Source organism: Pholis gunnellus (assembly GCF_910591455.1).
Source record: "Pholis gunnellus genome assembly, chromosome: 23".
Lineage (NCBI taxonomy): Eukaryota > Metazoa > Chordata > Actinopteri > Perciformes > Pholidae > Pholis > Pholis gunnellus.
In genome coordinates this window covers 3,086,881-3,111,054 of record NC_136550.1, presented here as the reverse complement: position 1 = coordinate 3,111,054, position 24,174 = coordinate 3,086,881, and the positions used below count along the sequence as shown (strand labels likewise).

Below are 24,174 nucleotides of genomic sequence, written 5' to 3'. Positions count from 1 at the left end.
ACACACTTCCACATTTACGTTTTGCATCCTGTGTGTCCTTCATGACATTTATGGCCAGAATTTCTAAATGTTTTAAAAACTGAGTTCCAATTTAGGGAGCCCGCATATGATTGAAGTGCACACATAAAACTATATCTTTTCACAGTTTAACTGTTCATTAAAATCACAAACTTGACCCGACAGCTCCAGGATTGATGACGAAACAATTGCTGCAGCTTTCATTAGATTGAGCCTCTTCTCTCGTGGTCCGGACGACATGAAACAGAACCAGGCTTTCTAGGAATTCTGAATAATCAGTGCATGAATGTCTCAGGAGAATAAAAACTGGAAATGTGAGTTCAGAAAGTTCTGAAAACAGAGAGAGAGAGAGAGGGGGAGGTTTTTGGGAGGCATCCCTAATCTTTGAGCGCTCCATCGCTCCTCTATAGACGGCCGGGAACAAACACACACACAGTCAGTCGAGGAAACCTGAAGCATGCAGAGAGTTTGTGTTGCTTTGGCCTCGAGTCGCCACCCTCCAGTGAACGACGACGCTCCACTTGCTTCCGAGGGTTGAGGGTAATTTAAGTATTATGCTATTTGAAGGAGATTGTTAGCTTAGCATTAAGACTAGAAACAGGGAAAACAGCAACAAATAACAATAAATAAATCAGTGAATAAATGTTTTTTAACCTTTGTGTTCAGGAGACGGTCGTCTGCTCTAACTTTAAGAGGAAAAAGTTCTTTTGACTCGACTTCATGACTGTTGTCGTTACTTTGTGTATTCTGATTTACTTAAAGGATCAAATGAAACACATTCTTATAGATTAAACCACCCAACACAAGAAATAACACATGCTTCCTCTTGCAAAATCAATAAATGATACAAACAACGATTGGTACCTCGAAGTGACGGGAAAAATGAAATAACAGTCGAGACAAAATATTCAACAGTTTCTCTTTTATTCCTTATTTGTCTGTCGCCATTTTTTGCAACTTAATTAGTATTTTTACTTTGATTTCATTCGTTAGTGGCTTAATACAACAGCGTGTACAGTGCTTCTGTCTCAGTAAAGATTCTGCTTACAAAATACAAAACAAAGCAGCAGCAACAGCTGCAGCGTGAGGACTCTGGAAACATCATCCAGGGTCTGAGAACAGTCGTTTCTGCAGATAACAGCGTGAAGCGTTAGAATCTGTGCAGCAAATAAGACCGCCAGGACACTGAGAAGTGGACTTTGAGTGTCCAGACTCCAAACACCACAGTGTTGCTGCTTCATCGGCACGAAAAACTATAAAAAACGCAAAATACAGCAAAGGCACATTCAATAACGACACCGTTCCCTTACCAACACCTACAAATAATACACCGCTAAGGATGGATGAAGAAGAAAGTCACAGGACACGATCCTCGCTCAGTGAGACAAACATGGCCGCTGATCGGAAGACTGAAGTTCCCTTCTGACACACACACACACACACACACACACACACACACACACACACACACACACACACACACACACACACACACACACACACACACACACACACACACACACACACACACACACACACACACACACACACAGTCTGAGTCCCTTTTATAAACCGCTGTTATTGCACCCAGGTTCAAGAAAGAAAAAAAAGCGAACAGAGCATTATTAGCTAAAAAATATATAATCTAGTGTAAATGTAATTTTGTGCTTCAGCGAAACAAATCTTTGTGTGTGTATAAGTAGACACACACACACACTGCTTGGCATTTGTTTGTATGGAAGACGTGAAAGCGTGTGCGCTTGGCCGTTAGTACGATGTTTCTATGCAGATTAGTCTTTTCTGGTCGACCAGGAAAACAAAACTCTACCCTTTATAGCGGTTGCCAGGTTGGGGCATTATCCCACTCTTTAAGACCCAGTTATTTATACATGTAGAGTAGAAAACGCTCAGGCAACAACGCCGATCAAGTTTTACTGAAAGCGGAGCAATTGGTTGCCATGTTTGGACAACATCCCCCCTTTTAAATCCCAAGCGCTTTCAGGCGTTAAGAAGGGGGGATGACTGTTGCCAGATCTGAGCAGAGTCGCCCATTCAAGTGTACACAGGTTGTATATTTAAGAGGGAAATGGTTGCCATGTTGCGTGTATATCCCCCCTTTTCAGACAATACTTGAAGAACATTCTGTTCATTTGCCACTAATATCGTTTAGTTTTTAATTTTTCCGGACTTGATCTCGATTTCAGTGCGTTTCTGGCTGCAGTATTAAAACTCTGATGTACATTCAATACGTTCTGTCATTGTGCCACAGCGAGAGAGAGCAATGTGGCAGACATCAAAGGTTCTCTGCACTGGGAAGAAATATATAACGGGGATGAGGAGAGACCGCTGAACAGAAACAGGAAGCTTAAAGTACAAAGAATAAATTCTCCGAAAATGTGAGTTCTTACGAAAAGCCGCCGTAAATTCTCGCACCCAAGTTCCCAGACGACACGGTTACACGCAGCCAAATTAAAATGTTCCCACCCTGCACATCTACAAACATGTCAATAAGTACAGCAAGAGCTTCAGTAGGGATTTAACTACGTTACTCTGGCTTTAATTAACCAGTGAAACTAAACAGAACGACCTTGTTATCCGATGGTCTCGTTGCAGGTGAGAGGACCAGGCCGCGGTCGTCGGAGGTTCAGCGGAGTCCGGGCGAAGTTAAGGTGCATAGATGAGCGAACGGTTGCAGCGTTGAACAGATGGATGAACGTCGTGCTTTTCATCAGGATGGATGGTTGGGCGGAGGCTCGCTCTAGGTGTGGTGCTGTGCGATGAGGTTGCGTAGCTGCTTGATGATGGTGTCGATGAGTTTCTGTCTGTCCCGGTCCGTCTTCCTGAACTGGGCGAAGACGTTGTTCTTCCGGCTCGTCTCCCTCATCCTGGAGATGGAGAGTAAAGAAGGGATGGAGGGAGGAAGAGGAAAAATCAACGGGTATGAAGACTAAGAACGGGCTGTTTGAGTGGTTCACGTCTCATTGAACATTCTCTGTGTGTGAATGCTGTAAGTATACAAGTATGCACTGATTAGTTCATCTGATGCAGTCAGGAAAACACTCACGAGTGCATAACTGTACGAGCACGCACACACACACACACACACACACACACACACACACACACACACACACACACACACCGCTGCTAAAGAGGAAGTCTCGGTTTTAAAGGCCCCGGTGTCACATGAGACGGTGTGTGTTTGGTCGCAGAACGCTGGACTGTTACGGACCTCCAGGAAGTTCGGGGGCCCAGCAGACCAGACAAGCCCCCAGCAGGGTGCTTCCTCCTGGGCACAGAGGGACCACCGGGCCTGGGCCCTCTGGTGCACTGGAGAGAAAACACTGACCCTTAAGGAAGGTGGACTGGATCATAAAACTCTGTGTGCTTGAGCGCGTTTTCTGTGTGAGAATTTCACAAGACGTACATTTTTCTGTGTACTTTGTTGTTTTTGTCACAGCAGCTCAGGATCTACGCTGATAAACATCAGTATCGTCACGTCACGTGTTTGTTGTTTGCGTGCATTTAACCATGTAAATCTCTGACGTTATATTAAAAATGATTCCTCTTTCTTGTGCGTGCACGCTTTAGTAGTCTGCACACATGCCAGAATCCAACGTTACGCACACAGCAGACGATACTTACGGCTTAAACAACCTGCCGAGACACGACAGAGAGGACAGACAGGAAACAGAGAGAGCAGGTGAGATGGAGGGGAAGATGGATTTCACTTTTTCCGATTTTGGTTGATACGCTTATTTGCTTTCAAGATCAATTTAAAACTCAGGTATGAGCTTTAAAGGTTCTTAGCTTAGCATAGAGTGTAGACTTCTCTGAAGCTGATCAATTAGTGGGTCATAACTCGTCTGTTTGATTTGTACCCAAACAGGAATGTGAAACCGTGCAGCAACTTGTTATAACTCGTAGTTTCACAAGAAACAAATGTTTTTTCCCATTTCTGTGTATGCACTGGTTAAATAGTTCTTCTTTCCTTCTGTCTATAGTCTTTATGCTAAGCTAAGCTAGCTACATCGGCTCTATTCTAATGGGAAATAAGGAGTCAAGGAACAGAAGGACGGATTAACCAGAATGAGGATAAGAGTGTGAAAACCACAGGTGTGTAGATGAATGAAGGGCTGCTTACTTCTCCAGCAGAGCCAGCGCCGTCTGTGGGTTGACTCTCAGGTATTTGCAGGTTGGTTTACCGTAATCAGCCAGGTAGGTCGACCAATCCCACTGAGTGAACAGTTCCAGTAACTAGATGAAGACAAACAGAGAGGGAGGGAGAGGTAAATACATTTAAAAAGCTGTTGACTCACAGGAACACTCAAGTTTTTGGGGAGAATCAACCACCCGTTAAGCACCGAGAGCATAAACACCAGCATCACGCCAACACACGAGTACGATTCAGTGACCAGCAGCGTCAGAGATAATACACGTGGGAGGAGAACCTTAAATACCGTGACCCAGGAAATAACTGAGCAGCAGCCAAACATAGCAGGAAGGTGACACACAGACATTTGTTTTCCTCCTTTGGTTAGAAATGTACCGTTTTCTATCTTTTATACAAGTTTGTTCTTTTTCATGTTCCTCATGTATCCTTGTAATTATCTAAAGGTAATAAATATGCATTTCTTTGGATTTGTCTCCTCCCCCTGCACACAGTTGTTGCTTTATCGGCTAGTTTTTATGACGTCGTTGCCCAAATAAATCCAATGCTTTCCAGGAAGAGAACATGTACAAGTTGTCTCTAACTTTTGCAAAGAAAAATTCAAAACTCTGACGATATAATCATTGAAGCTCGACCTAAATTAGCTCACAATACTCCAACTCATCAAGACTTTCCTTCACAGGGTGAGCTACTTCCTGTTTACATGCTACACTCCATGTTTACACATCACTGAAGTCTTCACCAGCTGAAACGCTCCTCGCCAATGTTGCAATTTAGTAAATCGCTACTTTGAAACCAGCAAAGAGTCACTGAGAAGTTCGGAAAGAAGGATTTAGAGCAAGACATAAAGAAAGGGAGAGAAGGGAGGAGGGAGAAGACGAGAATGAAGAAGATGATGGTGGAGTCTTCCTCTTCATGCCCCACATTTAAAACCGTTGCATAACCTGCTGCTGCCCTTCTGAACTCTACCTCACACACACACACACACATACATACGAGCAGGGAGCCCCAGTGAACTCTGGGTAACACCAAACACACACAGATCCAGAGAGAGAGAAACCATATGTGAGCGAGGGATGAGAGAAGAGAAGGAGAGGGAGGGAGGGAGGGAGGGAGAGCAAAACCACATGTGGGGGAGAAAATAAGAGAGTAAAGATGGGAAGAGACACAGATGGAGAGAAATGGATAACAGCACCGAGAGAGAGAGAGAGACGGGGTAAAGGAAGGGCAGATGAAGATGGATAGATAGAAGAGAGAGAGAGAGAGAGAAGGTGAAGGAGGCGCGCCATCGGACAAACAGGAAGGAGGTCAGAAGCCGTTTCAAAGTGAGCAGAGGAGGGATGGGGTTCAGGGAGGTGGAGGCGGACGAAAGCTTTGCCTCGTCTCCTCCTGACTCGGCCGACCTGCAGGTCCGTCGGTCGCTCAGCGGGAAACTGAACCGGGTCGGTTTACTGCAGCGGTCGGGGACGCGAAGGATCTGAGGCACTTCAGCGGCCTCGCTGCCTCACACAAAAGCTTCGGCGTGAGCTTTTACTAGACGGCCAACAAGCGTCCGTTTGATTCAGATCTTTATTGCCCGTTTGTGGAAGTTGCTGCCACACAGAAACACTCGTGAAGAGTTAAAAAAGTTAAAATATAAAAGGGGAGGATTGATACCTAAAGTATTGATACCGATGTAAGAACGTACAGTTCACCCCCGAATCACACACACACATGGTTCCTCTCACCTGTCGGCCTTCTCTCCAACATAATGGGACTAAACGGGACTCGGCTTGTGGTGCTTAAAGCTCCAAAACAAGACAAACAAGACGTTCTGCTGGCTGAGTAAACATAGTGGAGGTAATGACTCGGATCACGTGTTATCCCGGCACTGAAAACAGACTTTTTAATGTTATGTACTTTACATTTCCACTGAGGGACTAAATGACTGAGCTGGAGCATAAACATCTGCAGCAATGAGAGTAAAGAGGTCGTGAGGCCGTTACCTGAGCTGACCTCCTCAGAGCTTTCCTAAAAAAACAGGAAGTGTCCTAAATGTTTTCTGTTCGTTATTAAAAGTGGAGTTTCCTCTAAATCTGGCTTTAGCGGGAGAGCACAAGAGGAATTGCTGCTTTGGACTTCCTCGTCTCTTCCTCCATCCCTCCCTCTCCCGGTGCCTTCGCTTCTGTATTCGCCTCCCTCTCTCTCTCCTTTGTCCCCGAGTTCACCCTCCGCACGGCCGAGGTTTGACCCGCTAATCTGCCCGTATAAACAAGCACCAACACACGCTCGGGCTGCAGGAAAACAGGCTCTCGCATAAACAGGTAGGAATAAAAGGCGGTTACATAAAAAAAGCACTAATATAATCCCCCGGCTGGGAGGTTACGGGAACAAATCTCGCTCAGTTAATTAGGTTCAAGTGTACGAGAGGTGAATACGAGGTGAAGGAACGCCGGATAAAGATGGATACTGGAGACGAGAGGGCGGGTTGACACAAAAAAACATGCAAACACACTCGTAGATACGCTGAGGGTCATGAGGTTTAGACAAGAGGAAGGAGAGGAAGTGAAGGAGAGGACGGTGACAAGTTAAAGGAGATGAGAGAAGGACAGAGAAGGAAAGGAAGAAGGTAGAAGAGGTGGATGAGGAGAGAGATGAGAGAAGGACAGAGAAGGAAAGGAAGAAGGTAGAAGAGGTGGATGAGGAGAGAGATGAGAGGAAAGAGGAGGAAATAGAGAAGGAAAAATAATAAGAAAAGGGCAGAGAGAGTTTAAAAAAAGGAGGAAGGGAATGACAAGATGAGGGAGAGAATGAGAAAAGAAAGGGGAGGAAATTAAGAGAGACGGAAGAAGGGTAAGAAAAGGATAAAGAAGAGGACAGTAAAGGAGAGAGGAAAAAGGAGAAGAGAAGAGGACGAGGGAGAGGTGAAGAGAATATGAGTGGAGGAAGAAACGGAGAAAGAGAGATGGAGAGAAAAAGATGATGAAGAGGAAAGGTGACGAGGAGAGGGAAAAAGAAGAGGGAGAGAATGAGAAGAGGAGGAGGAATTGAAAGGAGAGAGGAGACTGAGGAGAAAGTGGAGAGGAAAAAGAAAAGAGGAGAAGAGAAGAAACAAGGACGAGGAGAGAGCAGAGGGAGCTTTGGGTGAACTTGAGGTCAGTAGGTAAGTTTGGTTGGAGGAGCGATGGAGGTGAGAGCAGGAGGAGAAGTGCGACAGGAAGAGGAGGAGGAGGAGGATAAGACTGATGAAAATGGAAAAGAGAAGAAGAAAAAAGAAAAGGGAGAGCGTGGGCTTTCCAAAAAACAAGCCACACGCAAGCCAGCAGGTCCTCCTGACGACACACACACACACCTGACCCCCGATTCACCCCACACACACACACACACACACACACACACACACGGGGAGAGAAAACGGCAGGTCTCTCTCCTCACCTCTCGCTGAACTTCTCTCTCCGTCTCGCTCCCCCTCTCTCACCTCGCCATGACCTCCCTGCACTATCGCTCCTGTCTCCACACACACACACACACGCTTCCTCTTATTCTTCTTCTAGGGAGGGGGGACGAGCAGAAAAACAGAGTGACGCGTTACCCTCACATTTCTTCTCCGCTAATGGGGTTCTCTCTCTCTCTCTCTCTCTCTCTCTCTCTCTCTCTCTGTCCACCCCCCTCCAGACTTTCTAGCATCCCCCTATTCTTCTCTCTCCCTTCTTGACATTCAATCAACCAGTATTTATTTCCTCTCATCCTCTCCATGTCAGCTCTACGCCTTTCCATTTCTCCATCCCTCCTTCCTTCCTTCCTTCCTCTCCCTCTCTCCATCTTGCCTCCTCTTCCTCCATCTCTGTATTTCAACAGTATTTATCCTTTCCATCCCTCCTCTCCATCTCTAGTTACACTCTCCCTAACCTTTCCCTCTCCTCCCTCCATCATTTACCTCTTCCTCCTCACCCGCTCTCCCTCCTCCTCTCTAGCCTCTCCCTTCTTTCCTCAGTCTTTGCATCAGCTTTATTTCTATTATATCCCTCTCTCATACTCCGTTTATTCCTCTTCCCCGACCTTTTCTACCGCAACTCTCTCAAACTCAACTCCCCTCCATTATGTTCTGCTCCTCCTCTCCCCCCTCACCCCTTTTTACTTTGCACTCTCCTCATTCTGTCAATCAACTTTACTCCAGTTTCCATCCCTAAAGCTTTCCTCTCCCTCCTAATTTCATACTGATCCAATTCAATTTATTCTCCCTCTCCATCTCTTCCCTTTCTTTTTTACCTCATTACTCCCTCCCTCCCTCCCTCCTATTCCCTTTTCAACTTTCCTCCTTTTACCTCCCTTCTCTCCATCTCTTGCCTTACTCCACTTACCTCCCCCTCTCTCCGTCAACTCTCCTCCTTTCCTCCATCTTTCATCCCTCCCTTCTCTCCCTCTCTATCTGAACTCCCATCCTCCTCAAAGTCAACTTTACTTCTTGTTTCCATCACTTCTTTCTCCCCCTCTGCATCCATTCCTCTCCCTCTCCTCCCCCTCTCACCGTTTAGTAGACTTGTTAATGGTTATTCCGGCTGTGGGCAGGATTTATTTGTTTGGGACCGTCGGGGGAATTGCCGTGTTCCCATTCCTAACGGCCCGACGTCAGGGTCACCCAGAATCCATCATGTTTACACTCACGAGTTGTGATTATGTAACGTTGCTGCTATGAAGCAGAGGAATCTGTGACCAGTGAGCCAGAGACCATCTTTCTCTGCAGGAGAAACTGTGACTTTATGATTCAAAGTAACTCTTCTTCTCTGAACCGTCCCTCCATCATCGTCTCTACGTCCTCTCCTCTAACCGCTCTCTCAGCTCTCCACCTCCTCCTCAGGTTTGACAGCTCAGAGGTCAAATGTCACTGAAAGCAGGGAAAGTGGATTCCACCTTTATCAAGTGAAGGAGACATTTTGGCACCAGTCAATCTCTGCGGTTCTTTCTCTCCAAAATCTACCGTCCCACCATTTACATCCACCCATCGATCTACTGCACGTTCGTAAAAAACGTAAAAAATAAATCGAAAAAAATCGATTTATATCGTTTATAGATGCTTTACAAAGTATTCGTTAACTATTTAACCAGGTATTATAATCCTCAGCTGGACCTTTGTAATAGACATGCAAACAATGCTTGTTATTACCTAGTTTTTAAAAAGTGTTACAAATATCTGCTCCATAATGTTTATAGATGTTTTGTAACAAATACTTAAAGTATATACAATTGTATAATATCTGCAACAATAATCTGTTAAAATAACATAAATACTAGCATTGTTAATAGTTAGTTAACATAATTAGCATTTCATTGCTTTTTAAAAAAGGTAAAATAACTTAAAAAGTGTTACCAAAAGCTTTCATGGCGACTGAATTGCTGCAAAGTCAGCATTTCTCTACAAACTTCGGTTCTCAAATTGTCAATCTGTGCGTCGTCTCAACTCATCGACTCCAGACACGAGAGCTCGGAGAGGAAAGTGCTTCTGACTGCTTTGACGCCCGTTCACCATCACTCATCACTCCAGAGTTCAGAGGTCACCAGAGGTCACACAGACCACGCCGACACCTGTCAATCACGTCTGAACCTCTCCGTCCTTTCAAACGACTTAAGAATTCACTAAAAGCAGAGAAAGTGGGTATCTGTCATCTCTCAACTCCTTCCTCCTCTCTCGACACAATCTCCATCTTTGTTTCTCTTCACTTACGTCTCTCTCTCTCTCTCTCTCTCTCTCTCTCTCTCTCTCTCTCTCTCTCTCCATCTTTAAGGGTCGGAAGAAGCAGGATTGTATCACCTGCCTGTCACTGTCATGGTGGGTTTATAGGTCAGAGGTTAAAGGGTAACAAACGGACAAAAACAAGTCAGTTTTGTAGGAATTCTATTATTCAAGAGACTTTAAAACAAAGAAAATGAAACGTTTGAGAAGCTGGAACCATCTATTGTTTTGGCATCTTTGCTTTAAAAATGTCTCATCCACCATCGGTTAACCAACCAACTGTTGCAGAACTATATTTAATCAAAGTATTAATACAGATACATCGAATATCTCTTTGAATAACTCCTTTTTTTGGGTGAAAATTCCTAAACAATTTCAAAAAATTTCAAAATTTCAAAAAATATCCAATTTAAATATAATCAAAAGGAACCAGAAAGTCTTCGACATTTAATTATTGTTCTTACGACTAACTTTTCCGTCCATACGAGTAAACAACAGCGGTCGGTCTCATTTGCAGGAGAAGCTGTCAGATAAAAAGGATTTTACACTTAACCCCAAAAGTCATCTCCTGACCCTTAAAAGCAAGAGGTCAGAGGTTATCTCTCCACGCTGACAGAACACTGCTGCTCACAATACCTGCCTCCAGTTCAACTTCAGCTCCAACCAAACAAACATCCATTCATCTTCTGTTTCTTTCCTGTACGGTGCGAGGAACTACAACACACACACACACACACACACACACACACACACACACACACACACACACACACACACACACACACACACACACACACACACACACACACACACACACACACACACACACACACACACACACACACACACACTCGTGCCCTGCAGCTTGAACAGTATCGCTCCATCTTTAACTACGGCTGGAATGAAGTAAGCTTGGATGTTATCGCTTCGCAACAGGGAACTCGTTCCCCTCCCTCAGTGGAGGGCCAACAATTCAATTAAAAGCAAAAGCTTGCATCTTTGTAGGTCCGCCCGCAGCCTCGTGTTCATGCGACCGCAGACCGTGATACTCCAGCGCAGGACAGATAAAGTCAGGGTATCGCTCCCTGTAGGGAACTTGTCCTTTGTGTTGTTGTTGTTGTCCCCACACACACACGGCGAGGTCTGAGGCTGGCTACAGAACAGCACCTCTGGAGCTTGCTCAAGGGCACTTCAGCTCTCTGGATGTCACGCAGCAGCTCTCTGGATACATCATTTAAAGGACGGTCGCTGGTTTTAGGCCTGGATCCGGTCGGGGACTCTTTTCTAAACTCCTTCACAGTCACCCGGGGAAATCAAAAAGGAGCAACTTTCTCTGACAGCAGCAAGAAGTTGAACAATGAGCCGGATACAATGAATCTAATAAACAGCTAAAGGGGGGGGGGGGGGGGGGGGGGGGGGGGGGCAACCCACCACCAACTTTGTCGTTAGACCAAACGTTGCCAGAGCACAAACCCGAATAACGTTAAATATGACCGGAGTTCATCATCACAATGATACATGGTAGAACAATCTGCAGCAGTGTGATTGTTTTATAAACGCTTTATAAAAACCAAATACTGTTTGATAAACGACTCTTTTACATCCTCTCTGAACTCTGAGCCACCTTATTCCAGAACCAACTTGTGATCTTTCTTCTGCAGACTTTGTTCCTTTCTCTCACTTCTCTCCTCCCCCCCTCCATTTTTGTCTCACTTGCTCCGTCTCTCACCTCCTTCTCCCTCCCATCCTCTCTCTCTCTCTCTCTCTCTCTCTCTCTCTCTCTCTCTCTCTCTTTCTCAGCAGTGACAGAAAAGTTGTGCGTCCCCTTAAAAAAAGTGACAGGGCTGAAATGGAGTGGAACAAAAAAAAAGAAAAAGAAAACGAGAGAGAGAAGAGTGCTGGTGGTTCACCCAGGGGTCTCCGCTGTCAATTAGACACTGCACAGATGGAGAGAGGGCGAGTGAGAGGCATAGACGGAGAGGGAGAGAGAGAAAGAGAGAGAGAGAGAGAGAGAGAGGGGGAGGTAAATGAGAGGGAAGAGAGAAAACTCAAAAAGAATGATTGGGGAAATATTACAGGACTGCAGGAGAAAAGGGAAAGGAGGGAGCGAAGGAGGTCAGGCGGAGGCTAACTAGACGTTACGGAGGAGGAAGAAGGAGCGAGTGAGGAGCGGGGAGACGATAAACGAGTGCAGGCTGAAGTCAGAGGGGCCTGCTGGGAGCTGCTCTGTGCGCTGATAAAGCAAATAAAGACGGAAGACTCCAAAACAAACAGGGTTGGAAAAACAGCGGCTTTTAGCCGCGCTGGGAGCTCAATTTAGATTTTTCTCTTTTTTTTTAAAAAAAAAAGGTCAATTTGGGCCTCAGCCATTTTTTATTTTTTAAGTCAATTTGGGTCCAGACACGTTTTTTAGAGGTTAATTCCGGGCCGGCAGTTCATTTTGGGTTCGTCCGCTTTTCAGACTTCGGTAGAAGCTTCTGATTAAATTCCTCTGCAAGAAGCAAATCTGATGAAATCACTGGTTTTTGGGGGATTAAACAACATTTTGATGTGGATTCAATTCCTTTTTAACTCAATTGAAGTCAGCGCTTTATCGACTCCAACACTTTGTCAAACTGGATATGAGAACTTAAAGGGACAGTACACCCCACAATCTAAATAATTGTCCTCTTCCCTGTAGCGCCATTTATCAATCTAGATGGTTTTGGTGCGACTTCTTTTGGAGAAATTTCCAGAAATCAAGATAATCCACAAACCTTGTTGTGCAACTCATACCAACATCACTCTCTCTCCTTCTCCTCAACAACCCCAAAACAGGAAACAGTTGGAAGGTGAGAGCTCTCAACTTTTTGGTTTGACCATGGAATGACCGCGCGGTCACACACACACACACACACACACACACACACACACACACACACACACACACACACACACACACACACACACACACACACACACACACACACACACACACACACACACACACAGGAAGGGGTGTAGATGTGGGTCGTATCGGGGAGACCGACAGAGAGGTCGAGACTGATAACACAGAACAATGACCTGACCCGGTCAGCACACGGTCACTGTATGTGTGTGTGTGTATATATCTATGATTACACGAGTCAAATATATTTACTAATGTGTGTGTGTGTGTGGGTTTCAACCACCTTGAACCCCCTCCCCAAATTCCTGACCACTACTTGACCACTGGTCGGGAGAAGAGAAACCGCCGCTTCCCACCGCGTCCAATCACGTCGCTGAATAGCTGTGTTGCTGTGACCACTGCCTGACCTGCTGTCACGTCGATAAGGCCGGCCACAGACAGGACAGGAAGTTGAGACAGGGGCCGAGAAAAACACACACACACACACACACACACACACACACACACACACACACACACACACACACACACACACACACACACACACAATAGCTCCACTCATAAATCTGCGGATATGGACGCACACATTTCGAGCTATTTTTTTTTGCGGTGTTATCTTGAGCGCAGCAGGATCGCCGACCGCTTCATTACGCTACACGCTGCGCGTGTGTGTGTGTGTGTGTGTAGTTAGCTCTGATATATATACACAGGAAGAGAAACAAGTGTGTGTGAAGCAGAGAGGAGAGACAGGTGTGTGTGTGTGTGGTGGATGTGTGTGATCAGATAAGGGTGTTTTGGGGGTCTGATGGTGAGTCCCCCCCCCCCCGGCACCAATACTTATCCCACTGACCTCACGCTGCACCCACTTTGTGCACTCGGTGTGTTTGACAAGAGACTATCAGCCTCCATGACGCCTGGTAATCACACTCAAAGGGGGGAAAGAGGAAGAAGTGGAAATTAGAGGAAGAGGAGAATATGGGAGGGGGAAGAGGAGAAGCTCAGATGAAGATGGAGCAATTTATAAACGTTACTGGAATGAGAAAGTTTAGTGACAAACGCAACCTTTGTCTTCCTTTCTTCACCACCACATCTCTGCCAGGAGGATCACGCGATTGGTCAAGTGTGTGCGTGTGCATTAGTGAGTTAGTCTAAAACCCATCTTAGTATTTTTTGATGATAAATTGGCTTATGAAGGAGAAGAAGAAGAATATTTTATAATCCTTTCTTTCCATCTTCAGTCTTACTTTATATATGTTTGGGAAAAATCTATATGTTTGGGGTTATTCAGTGCTATAAATCAGAACACACTGATTTGTTACATCATGTAGGATTTTGTCAGATCAACTGTGGAACGCACAACAAGCAGCGTGAGGCGAGAGAAACCGTTGGATGGGACACGGTTAAGAGTCCTCGGCCGGACCTGAACCCGGGACGTCACGGTCGCATAGTAACACGGGACGTCTGTCAGACCGCTCGGCCACCGGGACGCTTCACGCACCAACACAGCAGTTTTGTGCTTCTACGCTCGATGGTTTGTGCGCACGAGTGTCCACGAAAAGCAAATGTGTTGCTGCGTTTCGCACTAACTCGAACTGTTTGCATCCGTGTTTATGTGCGAGTTTGTGTCTCCCTCTCTCTCTCTCTCTCTCTCTCTCTCTCTCTCTCTCTCTCTTCCAATAGATCGGCGGGCGAGCATTTAGATGTCCGTCTGCTGCTCATCCTCCCTTCGCCCTCTTTCTTCTCCGCTCATCTCGCTCTTTCACCCCTCTCCACCCCGCTATTCATCCCCCCTTCTGTGAGCGGTCAAACGGATGAAGGGAAGTGTCAGCCTCCCGAGGAGAGAAAGAGAGAGAGAGGGGTAGAGAGACAGAGGGAGAGAGAGGGAGAGAGAGAGAGACCACCCTGTACGTCCCAATTCACCCGCCGTATCACTTTCACCTGACTGCACTCTTTCACTCTCCATCCCTCGCTTTTTGCTCCGCTCCGTCAACATTTTCACGCATTCATGTCTCGCTTTCTCTTCCGGCCAGTTCAGAATCTGGCTCACTCTCTCTCTCTCTCCTCCCCCCCATCTCCTCCTGTCATCTTCCTTTAGATTCATTCCGGTCTTTTTTGGTTTTAGCTTTTCTCCCTCGTTTACGCCTTTTTGCAGTTCAGATTTCGTCTTTCCGCTCGCCTCCTCTTGCCCAATCCTTCCCGAGTCTGGTGAGGAGTTGAAAAGGTCAATGGGTCGCCGCTCCGCCCCGACACACGTACGTACAGTTCATCTTCTGTCTTGTGAGCGAGTCCCTTTCCTGAACCTGACCTGTCACACAGAATGCTGCAGCTGTCCCAGCGTGACCGCGGTCCGTCGGAATGTGACGGTAGCAGATTCCTCTGTCTCCCTGAACGCCTCTATCTCTTCCTGTCCTCGTTCTCACCTCCCTCTACCCTTCTCCTAACCCTTTGCTCTCTTTTCTCCTCCAATGCGTTCGCTTGCTAACCTCCCCCTCTCCCTTCACGTCTCCCCCACATGTGGCCGTGCGGTTCAGGTCAACTTGGCTGAAGACGAAAACCTCTGGATCAAACCTCGGGAGAAATAAATCACGCCGACAGACGGCGAGCTAAGCAGTAGCTGAAATTAAACTCCCATTCATCCTCATTTCAAGGCAGAAACCAAACTCTGGCAGGTGCGACAGACGGGGGAGAGTTACAGCCGCAGACTGCAAACGTATCATCAAATAAAGAAACGCGCGCACGAGCAATACCGTTGTTGAAAACAATACGATTGTGAGGGATTATATCCTGGAGGAGTGCATCATTTCTTTCAATGGGAGTCAACGGAAAGGAAAGCAAGCAGCGTTAAGTAGCATGTGCACTCAAGTTGTGGAACAATGAAGCAACAAACAAGCCGACAGAATCAAGTGAAGGCTTCCTGCTATACGCTGACGGGTGGCCTCGCTCCGTGCAAGTTGTTTTTCATACTGTAGAAGAAGAAAAGCTTCTGTGACGGAGGAAACGGGGCCGTCACGTCTGCATCTTCAGTTGGCCAAAGTGCTGCACAAGTCATACTATCCAAAATTGAAACTGAAAGAAATCTATATTCCCCAATGGTTCCCCTTCTCTGCAGCAGAGGTCAGTTTCCAAGAAGCCCCTCCCCCATCCACAGCTGTGCACACTGCCCCAAAACAGAAAGCGTTCAGCATCTTCTCAAATATACTGAAGATCCCACCGGAGTCAAAACTGATTATTATATAATCACGAGTAGTGCAGGACGGTGCGACGGGTTTATCCTCCTCCTCCTCCTCTTCCTCTCTTTTCCTTTCCTTTCTAGTAAATAATGTAAAAATGTAAACAGTTCCCTATTTTGTACAAAGGGCAAAATATCGGCACAAAGGCTTTTAATTTAAATATTTTAAACATATCATTCAATGCCAAACTTGATAAAATATTCTACAGAAGCACAAAAACGTGTCACATTACTGAGGAATTCATTAAGAGACGTCATGTCTCTTTATAAACTCGGTTTGGTTCTGTGACTTAAACGCATATTAAAGCACTTTTATATACTTGTAGCTCAATTTGAATGCAGGATGGATTCATACTTTATGACTTTTTCCCCATTGTTTGGCTACCGGGAGCTTCTTTTTGGCTGAAAATGACGTTATTATGGACTCTTCGACCTCATTTACACTTCGTCACTTCATGCGTCTTGGACTATTCAGAGAGCTAAAGTGGAAATTCATCCAAAAAAGAAAGATCGAAAAACCCGTTCGTTCAATCCGTGTTTGTCAGTGGAAGCAGCCGCTGCTGTCCTCTGTGATAACATCAGCTGAAGAGACACTGAGACCATCAGTCGTCCGTCACTGTAAAGTGTTGAACTCTAGAATGAATAGTCAAAAGACGGCACTGGAGTCATGACTGTGTGGCTCTCTCTTCCTTCCTTCGATACTCAAACTCAGCCGCGTTCCAAAAAGTGTCAAGAAGGTAAAGAAAAAATCATTTAGTCGGACGTTTCATACCGAGACATTTACTTTCCCCTAAAATATGACCGCACGCCTTCCTCGTCTGCCACCTTCTCTCTTCACTCCTCTCCCTCCCGCTGCCTCGTTAGTCTGGGTTACGAGGAGGTGAGATGGAGGTTTCCTCCCCCACTGGGCCTCATCTCATCCCTTAGCCTGTCTATCACACACACACAAGCAAAGGGGGAGAATCTGCTATCCTGTCACTGGATAATCGCTACTGGCCACGCCGGTCAATCCACACACACACACACACACACACACACACACACACACACACACACACACACAGTCAGGATGAGGGGAGCAGTTGTCATGCTGTGACATGTTGCTTTTGGAGACGGAGAGGGAAGCCTCGTGAGGTAATGGTTGGGACACACAAACGTCAGACAGAGGGCAGACAGCTCTGAAAGCAAACGTGTGTGTGTGTGTGTGTGTGTGTGTGTGTGTGTGTGTGTGTGTGTGTGTGTGTGTGTGTGTGCTACAAAGGAAAGGAAAGCAGTTTGACCAATGCTGTTGTAGTAAAGGCAGAAGTGACTTAGGGATGAAAGTGAAATTAAAGCCGACAAGTGGAGAAAAATCCAGTAATCACGAGGTGGAAGACAAATGAGACAAAACGAGAGGATGCTTTTAAAAACAGTGAAAGACGTGCAACGTCAAGCCGGAAGAAGAAACTGGGAATCTTAAGTTAGTAGAGAGGAGAGGAGAGTAATGGAAGAGGGGAATGAAAAGTAAAGAAGGGGAGGTTAAGAAGAGAAAAGAGGGGAGGAGTCAAGGAGATTCAGAGAATAGGGGAGAGGAATAGGAAAGGAAACAAGAGAGGAAGATGGGAATGTGACGGGAACAGAAGATGAAAAGTGAAGAGATGTTGAGGGGAAAAAAAGAGGAGAGATATATAAATAACGGGGGAAATTAAAAAGAAATCAGAGTTGAGACGAGAAGGTGACCGAAACAAAAAGAATCAAACCGTTAAAAGTTCAATAAACTCGAAGACTTTGAGAAAATAAAAAAGACGGAAGAAAGAGAAAAGGCGGGCGGAGGGGAGGCGACTTGATGAATGGATGGAATCTGACTGTCTGTGGTCAACCAAAGGAATGAACCCGGGACCAATCAGTGACAAGACACACACACACACACACACACACACACACACACACACACACACGCCTGGCGTATGAACGAGTAGAGAAGGGGATGAGTGGAGCTTTAATGTTGCAAGCGTTTTTCTGGGGGGACGCCACACCGCAAAAAACACACACACACACACACACACACACACACACACACACACACACACACACACACACACACACACGATGGCCAGCCAAAGGTTTGAAGTAACCACAGACTTCTGGATGTTCTAAATATAGGAGGATTGATAGGATCTGTGGAAAAGGGCAGTACACACACACACACACACACACACACACACACACACACACACACACACACGCACACACGCACACACGCACACACAATCAGCCTCCTACGCTCACCAAATTATTTAGCAATGGTGGAGAACGGGAGAAAGCCGCTGACAGCTCAGATAAGCCTGTTACAGTGAATCAGCCGTTCCTCGAAGACAGTTTGAAACAGTTTGACATAAAAGTGAAAAAATAGTGTGGGACTGATGCAGGAGGAGCCAGTAGAGAGAGCAGAGTTTAACTAATCCCGTCTCAAGACCCCTTTAGAGAACACGTCATCATAAAACATGTGTGTGTGTGTGTGTTGGCAGTGGAAGTGTTTTTGGATCAGCCATCCAGACGAGTTAGCGAGCTTTATTAATGATTCATTTCAAACCTCAGAATATCAGACGGATCACGTTTCAGAGCAACAGGTGCTTCGGTTTAACATGCGACCGTGTCATCTGGTGACTTTCAGCCGTGGTCGGTGTAGAGAATAAACTCGCCTACGTTACGTTACGCGGTCGGTTTCTCCACCAAACACACGCGTACAAGTGGTCCCTAAATATTGGGCCACTTGCTAATGTATTCTACACTCTAACCGTACACGCATCCGTGGACCTAAATTCATTGTTTAGGTCCTAAATAAAAGGACAAATGCTACAATTTGCTGCTATTTACCCCGTTTTATCTTCTTAATTTCATATCTTTGTGAAACAAAACAAGCATTTTCAAGATGTTATTCGGGGCTCTAGACTAAACTTTGATGAATCGTTTAAGAATCCCTGAGAATGAAAATAGTCGTTATTACTCGGAGCCAAACCTCGGAGGGTTTGCTGCCATATTTGCGAGTAAAGATAACAAATTTAAGCATTTAAAGATGTCAGGATGAAGACTAAATGTGGTTTATTTATAAGTGTGTGTTGATGAGCATTACTGTCTGACAAAGCAGTGATAATAAAAGGAGCTACTGAGACGAAAAACATTGGAGAAGAGATTTAAGAAAGATTTGATTGGAATAACTTCTTTCCCTTTCTCTTCCTGAAGTCTCCATCTTTAACACACTGAGTAGCATTTCAACGTTAAACTTTGTTCCCGTTTCATTTTCTGCATACCACGTGCCAAAGAGCAGTTTACTCTGCAGATTTATAGCTGCTGTGTTTATCTCATGCGATGGGAACTTAAGAACTTTCCCATCTGGAGAAGCATGAAAAGGTCATGTTGTCTTTCTGGACAAATGGAAATAACGTCAGACTTAGAGCTCAAAATGAAACCTAAATATTGTGTGTGTGTATATATATATATATATATATATATATACATATATATATATATATATGTATATATATAGTGACCAGCAGCGTGTCTGCAGCATAGAGTATCAGAAAGCAGTGCTGCAAGTAACGCATCTAAGAAAATGGATTCAGAGAATTATGACTTATTTTCTTATGAAATGACCCCAAACTGATTAATTGATATAAAAAATATTTGTTATTAATCTAATAGTTAACAACTAATCGATTAATCGTTGCAGCTCCATTGAAAACTACTAAAAGTTGACATTGTTTTTAGTCTCTTTTCCTGATTAGAATCTGCATTTTGCTCATTTTAGAGTGTATTATTTATCTTGTTTTTGGCTGTTTAGTGATAAGATAAAATCACTGATGCATTTTAGATGTTAACCACTCTTCCTGTAGCGAAAAACACGTTTGTATATTCCTCAAAGTAAGGAACCGTTTTGGTATTTGAATCAAAACTCCGGTGCTGAATCTGGACCGCTGACAGAACCTTTGATGCGAAACCAAACCTCATTGATTCTACAGCGTGTTGTGCAACGATGAGACTGAAAACAACACATCTTGTCCGCGCTACATTATTCTAACCGCTCAGACGCAAACACTGTGATCATCTCTGTGTGCTCTGTGTGTGTCCATCTACGTATCTAAGAGTGAGTGTGTGTGTGCGTGTGTGTGTGTGTGTCCTTGGGGAACTCCTGTCTCGGCGCTGTCCCAGGACCCCGGAACCTTCCAGAACACCGGGACCCGACCACAAAACAAACGGCCCCGTCAGCGTGATTTATCGGCCATTCACCGGCAGGTCACACACACACATCAGCATCAATGAGCTCATATATGAAAGCTTGTCAACGGTCGAACGTGAAAAATTTACCTGAAAGAATGTGGACACAACAAAGATGCGCTCGGGCAGATGTGCACACAGAAGTTGCGTATTGGGAGGAGGGAGGGGCGCGCTTCTTTTGATACGAGAATGGCGATTCAAGAAAAAAACAAAACAATGGATGAGAAGGCCCAAAAGAGAAGGAAATAAAAGAGAGAAGGAGCTGAATAACTTCCAAAAGGAGCGACGGAGTCAACCGATTCTGATCGGCTAAAAGAAAGAGGGGAGGGAGGGAGGATGGAGATGAGGAAGAGGAGGATGGAGCATGCGGTGGGAGCAAAGAGGAGGGGGGAGTTGAAGTAAACATCGATGCTGGATGAATCAAATTTTTCCCTTTTCTCCTTCTCCCCATCTTCCCCCCTTTCCTTCTCTCCTCCTCCGAGCGAGAGAACAAGAGGCACTACATCATCCCGACAGGCGGAGAAAGAGAAGAGAGGGAGAGAGAAAGAGGGATTGTGACGGAGGGATAAAGGGCTATCCGTCTCTGTCTGTCACCTCATTCATCGTCCCCTGCTCCGTCCTGCCGGCCCATCCGTCATCCGCTGTCACACACACACACACACACACACACACACACACACACACACACAGAAAAATACACTTTAAACCCACTTTCACACACTCAACAACAACTATGACAAACACACACACACACACGCATCAAAGACGGGCAGGCGGACACACACAAACTTCGACTCGCTCTCCGCCCTGTTTCACACATTCACTGCGATGACACACGAAACAGACACACACACACACTCTACGCTCAGTTTCTCACACACACACACACACACACACACACACACACACACACACACACACACACACACACACACACACACACACACACACACACACACACACACACACACACACACACACACACACACACACACACACACACACACTTTCACAGCAACGATGACAAACGCACACTGCAGCCAGAAAGCCACACACAAACCTTCGCTTGGGCTCTCCGCCCTGCTTCACACATTCAGCGACGATGACAGACACACTAAAAAGTCGCTGCCGGAGAGAATACTTCTCGAGGGCGACGATGGAAAAAACACGCGCTTTCACGCTCGTACGCACATCCCTGCCAAACACACAAAGTCGAAATGCGACACAGACACACACACGCTCCGCCCCGACATCCTGAACACAGCGGAGACGTCCAGTTCTGTCCCTCCTCTCGCTGGTTCCGCTCTGGCTTATTTTTCCCAGGACCCGAAACAAGACGCTGCGGTACACAGCCGGGACCGCTTCCTGCACTCGGCTGTTTCTAAACATCAGGTCTGTGGACCTGGGTCGGCGCACGGGGGGGGGGGGTGAATCTGGTCCTGAAGCTGCTGTCGAGATTAACGGCACATTACTGCACCTGTTCAACGATGCAGGACGAGTGTTTGGAAAGACGCAGTAGCTAAAAAAATCACTAGATGCTTCCAACGACGTCATCTGTGGTCATGTATCAGTCCAGTGGTAGTCAACACGATTATTGGCTTGCAGCCATGAACGTCTTTGTGACCGTGTTAACTGGTGACTCTCGGACTAACGCGTCCGGGGTTCGTGGTGTCGGCAGCTGTCGAAAACACCAACAGAACAAACCTTCAATCCGTTTTTAAATACAAGTTACGACAAGCAACCACGGGCTGAGAGTCACCAGTTAACACGGGCCACTGTTCAAACTGAAACACCCGTTGCTCTGAAACAAGTCGTGATCCCGTCAGAATTGTGTAGAATTTGACTCCGCTGTCGGGACACATGGATTCTGACAACCGAGCATGAAACAACCAGACATTCTGATGCTGGTAACAGTTTTAAATGAATATCGGACTGCACTGGTTCATGGGAATCATTCTGGTAGAAGTCTTCAGTGTTAACTATTAATCACAATGATGAAACAACGGAAAAGGGAGACACATTTTCCAATAATCCTTCTGACAGCTTCTGCCGGCCGGACGCATAACGACTTTTCAAGCCACTTCACGGAGGGAGACTTTTTTTTCTGTCAGAAAAGACAAGTTGTGCTTATAAGCAAGGCGCGCTTCCGTGACCTCGAGGTCATGAAAGCGGTCTCAAGTCAGTCTTTTTCTCATCCCGACGTTCCGATAAACTCTGAAATGTTTATTTGTATCGTCTTTAGAAAGTCTTGTTCGCCTGCGACTTAAAACTCTTGACTATCGAGACATTATGTTCAGATGTGAGAGGGTGTCGGGACTCTTTTAAAAGTCTTTTTAAAGTCTTCTTAAAAACACACCAGACACAGACGTGTGTTTCAGGCGGGTGCGAGTACTCTCCGGCTGCACTCAAAGAGCTATGGCGGGCGCCGTCTGTTGCGTTTTCAGTGTCAAACATCAGACATTTGGAAATAAGAAGCTTCACCTAAATACAGTGAAGCTTCTTTTGTTTGCACCTGAAGTTGATCTATTTACATCTTGCATTGGTTTGTTTTGTTGTAAACCTTCTTTTGCATCTTTGAAGCTTGTGGATCAACGTATATTTCCTTTCTTTGCAATCACGTTGGTGCTTTTAATCTAAAAGACGGAGGACAAACAAGAGGATCTGATGAGAAAGGACGACAGCAGAGACGGACGCACAATAAAGTCTGAAAAGCTGAGAATGTGGGAATTTTAGAAGACAGTAGGAAAGGTGACAAAAAGAAGGATGGAAGTCGACAAACAAAGGATGAGAATGACATGAGATGGAGGGGGATTGTTGAATAAAAAAAGAAGAGGGTAAACAACAAAAAAATCAGAAAACCAAATGAAGGAGGAAGACGAGGAGGAGGAGGGGGGGGGGGGGTGAGGGAGAATGGGAGGAAGGATGAAAAGGACAAGGGGGAGGAGGAGGTAGAAAAAAAAAGATAGTGGAGAGAGAAAAAAAAACAGAGAAAGAGAAAACGAAGGAGAGAGGACCACGAGGGAGACAAAGACCTACTTGTCTCAAGTCACTGAAGGCCAGAAGCAACGTGTCACCCTGGAAGCCTGCGACCGGGCCGGCTCTGGCAAAACCTGTGGGAAAATACAAACCCGCCCCCCCCAGTCCTCCCCCGGAGAGAGGGAAGAGAGGAGGAGGAGGAGGGGGAAAAAAAGAGGGTGAAAAACAGAATAATAAAAGACCTGGTCGGATTCGCTATGCATCGGGATAGATTGGCAGACAAATGACAGCCTGGGGAGGAGGAGGAGGAGGAGGAGGGGGAGGGGGGAGGAAGGGGAGAGGAGGGCAGGGTGTTAGAGTCATGTCGCTGGGTCTTGTTGAAAGGGAGAAAGAGAGTGAGTGTGTGTGTGTGTGTGAGTGAAAGGTTTTGCAGTGTGTTTGTGTTGAATGTGTGTGTGGAGATTTTCAAGCATTTGTCTTGCTGAATGTGTGTGTGTGTGTGTGTGTGTATCTGAGAGTGTGTGTGACAGTTGGTAGGCTTGTGGAGTGTGTGTGTGTGTGTGTGTTTATTTGTTGTTTGTACAGGGCTTCGCCTGCATGTTTGAGAACAGTTGAGGACTGTTGGATTTTGAACCCAGGGTGACGCCTGTGTGTGTGTGTGTGTGTGTGTGTGTCTGTGTGTGTCGGGGTCGTACGGAGTGTGAGCTGGGGTCTTGGCGTCAGTTGGCCCCCGTAAACAAGCCGACTGGTATTCCGAGCGAGGGAACGAGAGAAAAGAGGAGTGCCGCGAAGAGAGGGAGAGAGCAAGCCTGTAGCTAATCTCTTTCACCTCAGGACACACACACACACACACACACACACACACACACACACACACACACACACACACACACACACACACAAGGCCATACACACCACAGCCCTGATTA

At 45.9% G+C, this 24,174-nt stretch overlaps 1 protein-coding gene across 1 annotated transcript in view; it reads right to left on the bottom strand.

Annotated features, from left to right (window-relative positions):
• Positions 1-1,675: 1,675 nt before the first annotated feature.
• Positions 1,676-24,174, bottom strand: part of exoc6b (exocyst complex component 6B) — a 62,028-nt gene continuing 39,529 nt past the window's right edge. Inside the window, exons 19-21 of the mRNA XM_079184577.1 lie at positions 23,306-23,452; positions 4,163-4,275; positions 1,676-2,903 (exon numbers count right to left, since the gene is read on the bottom strand). Of these exons, the coding sequence (XP_079040703.1) occupies positions 2,777-2,903; positions 4,163-4,275; positions 23,306-23,452 (387 nt within the window). The 3' untranslated portion in view covers positions 1,676-2,776. The remainder of the gene's footprint in view (positions 2,904-4,162; positions 4,276-23,305; positions 23,453-24,174) is intronic.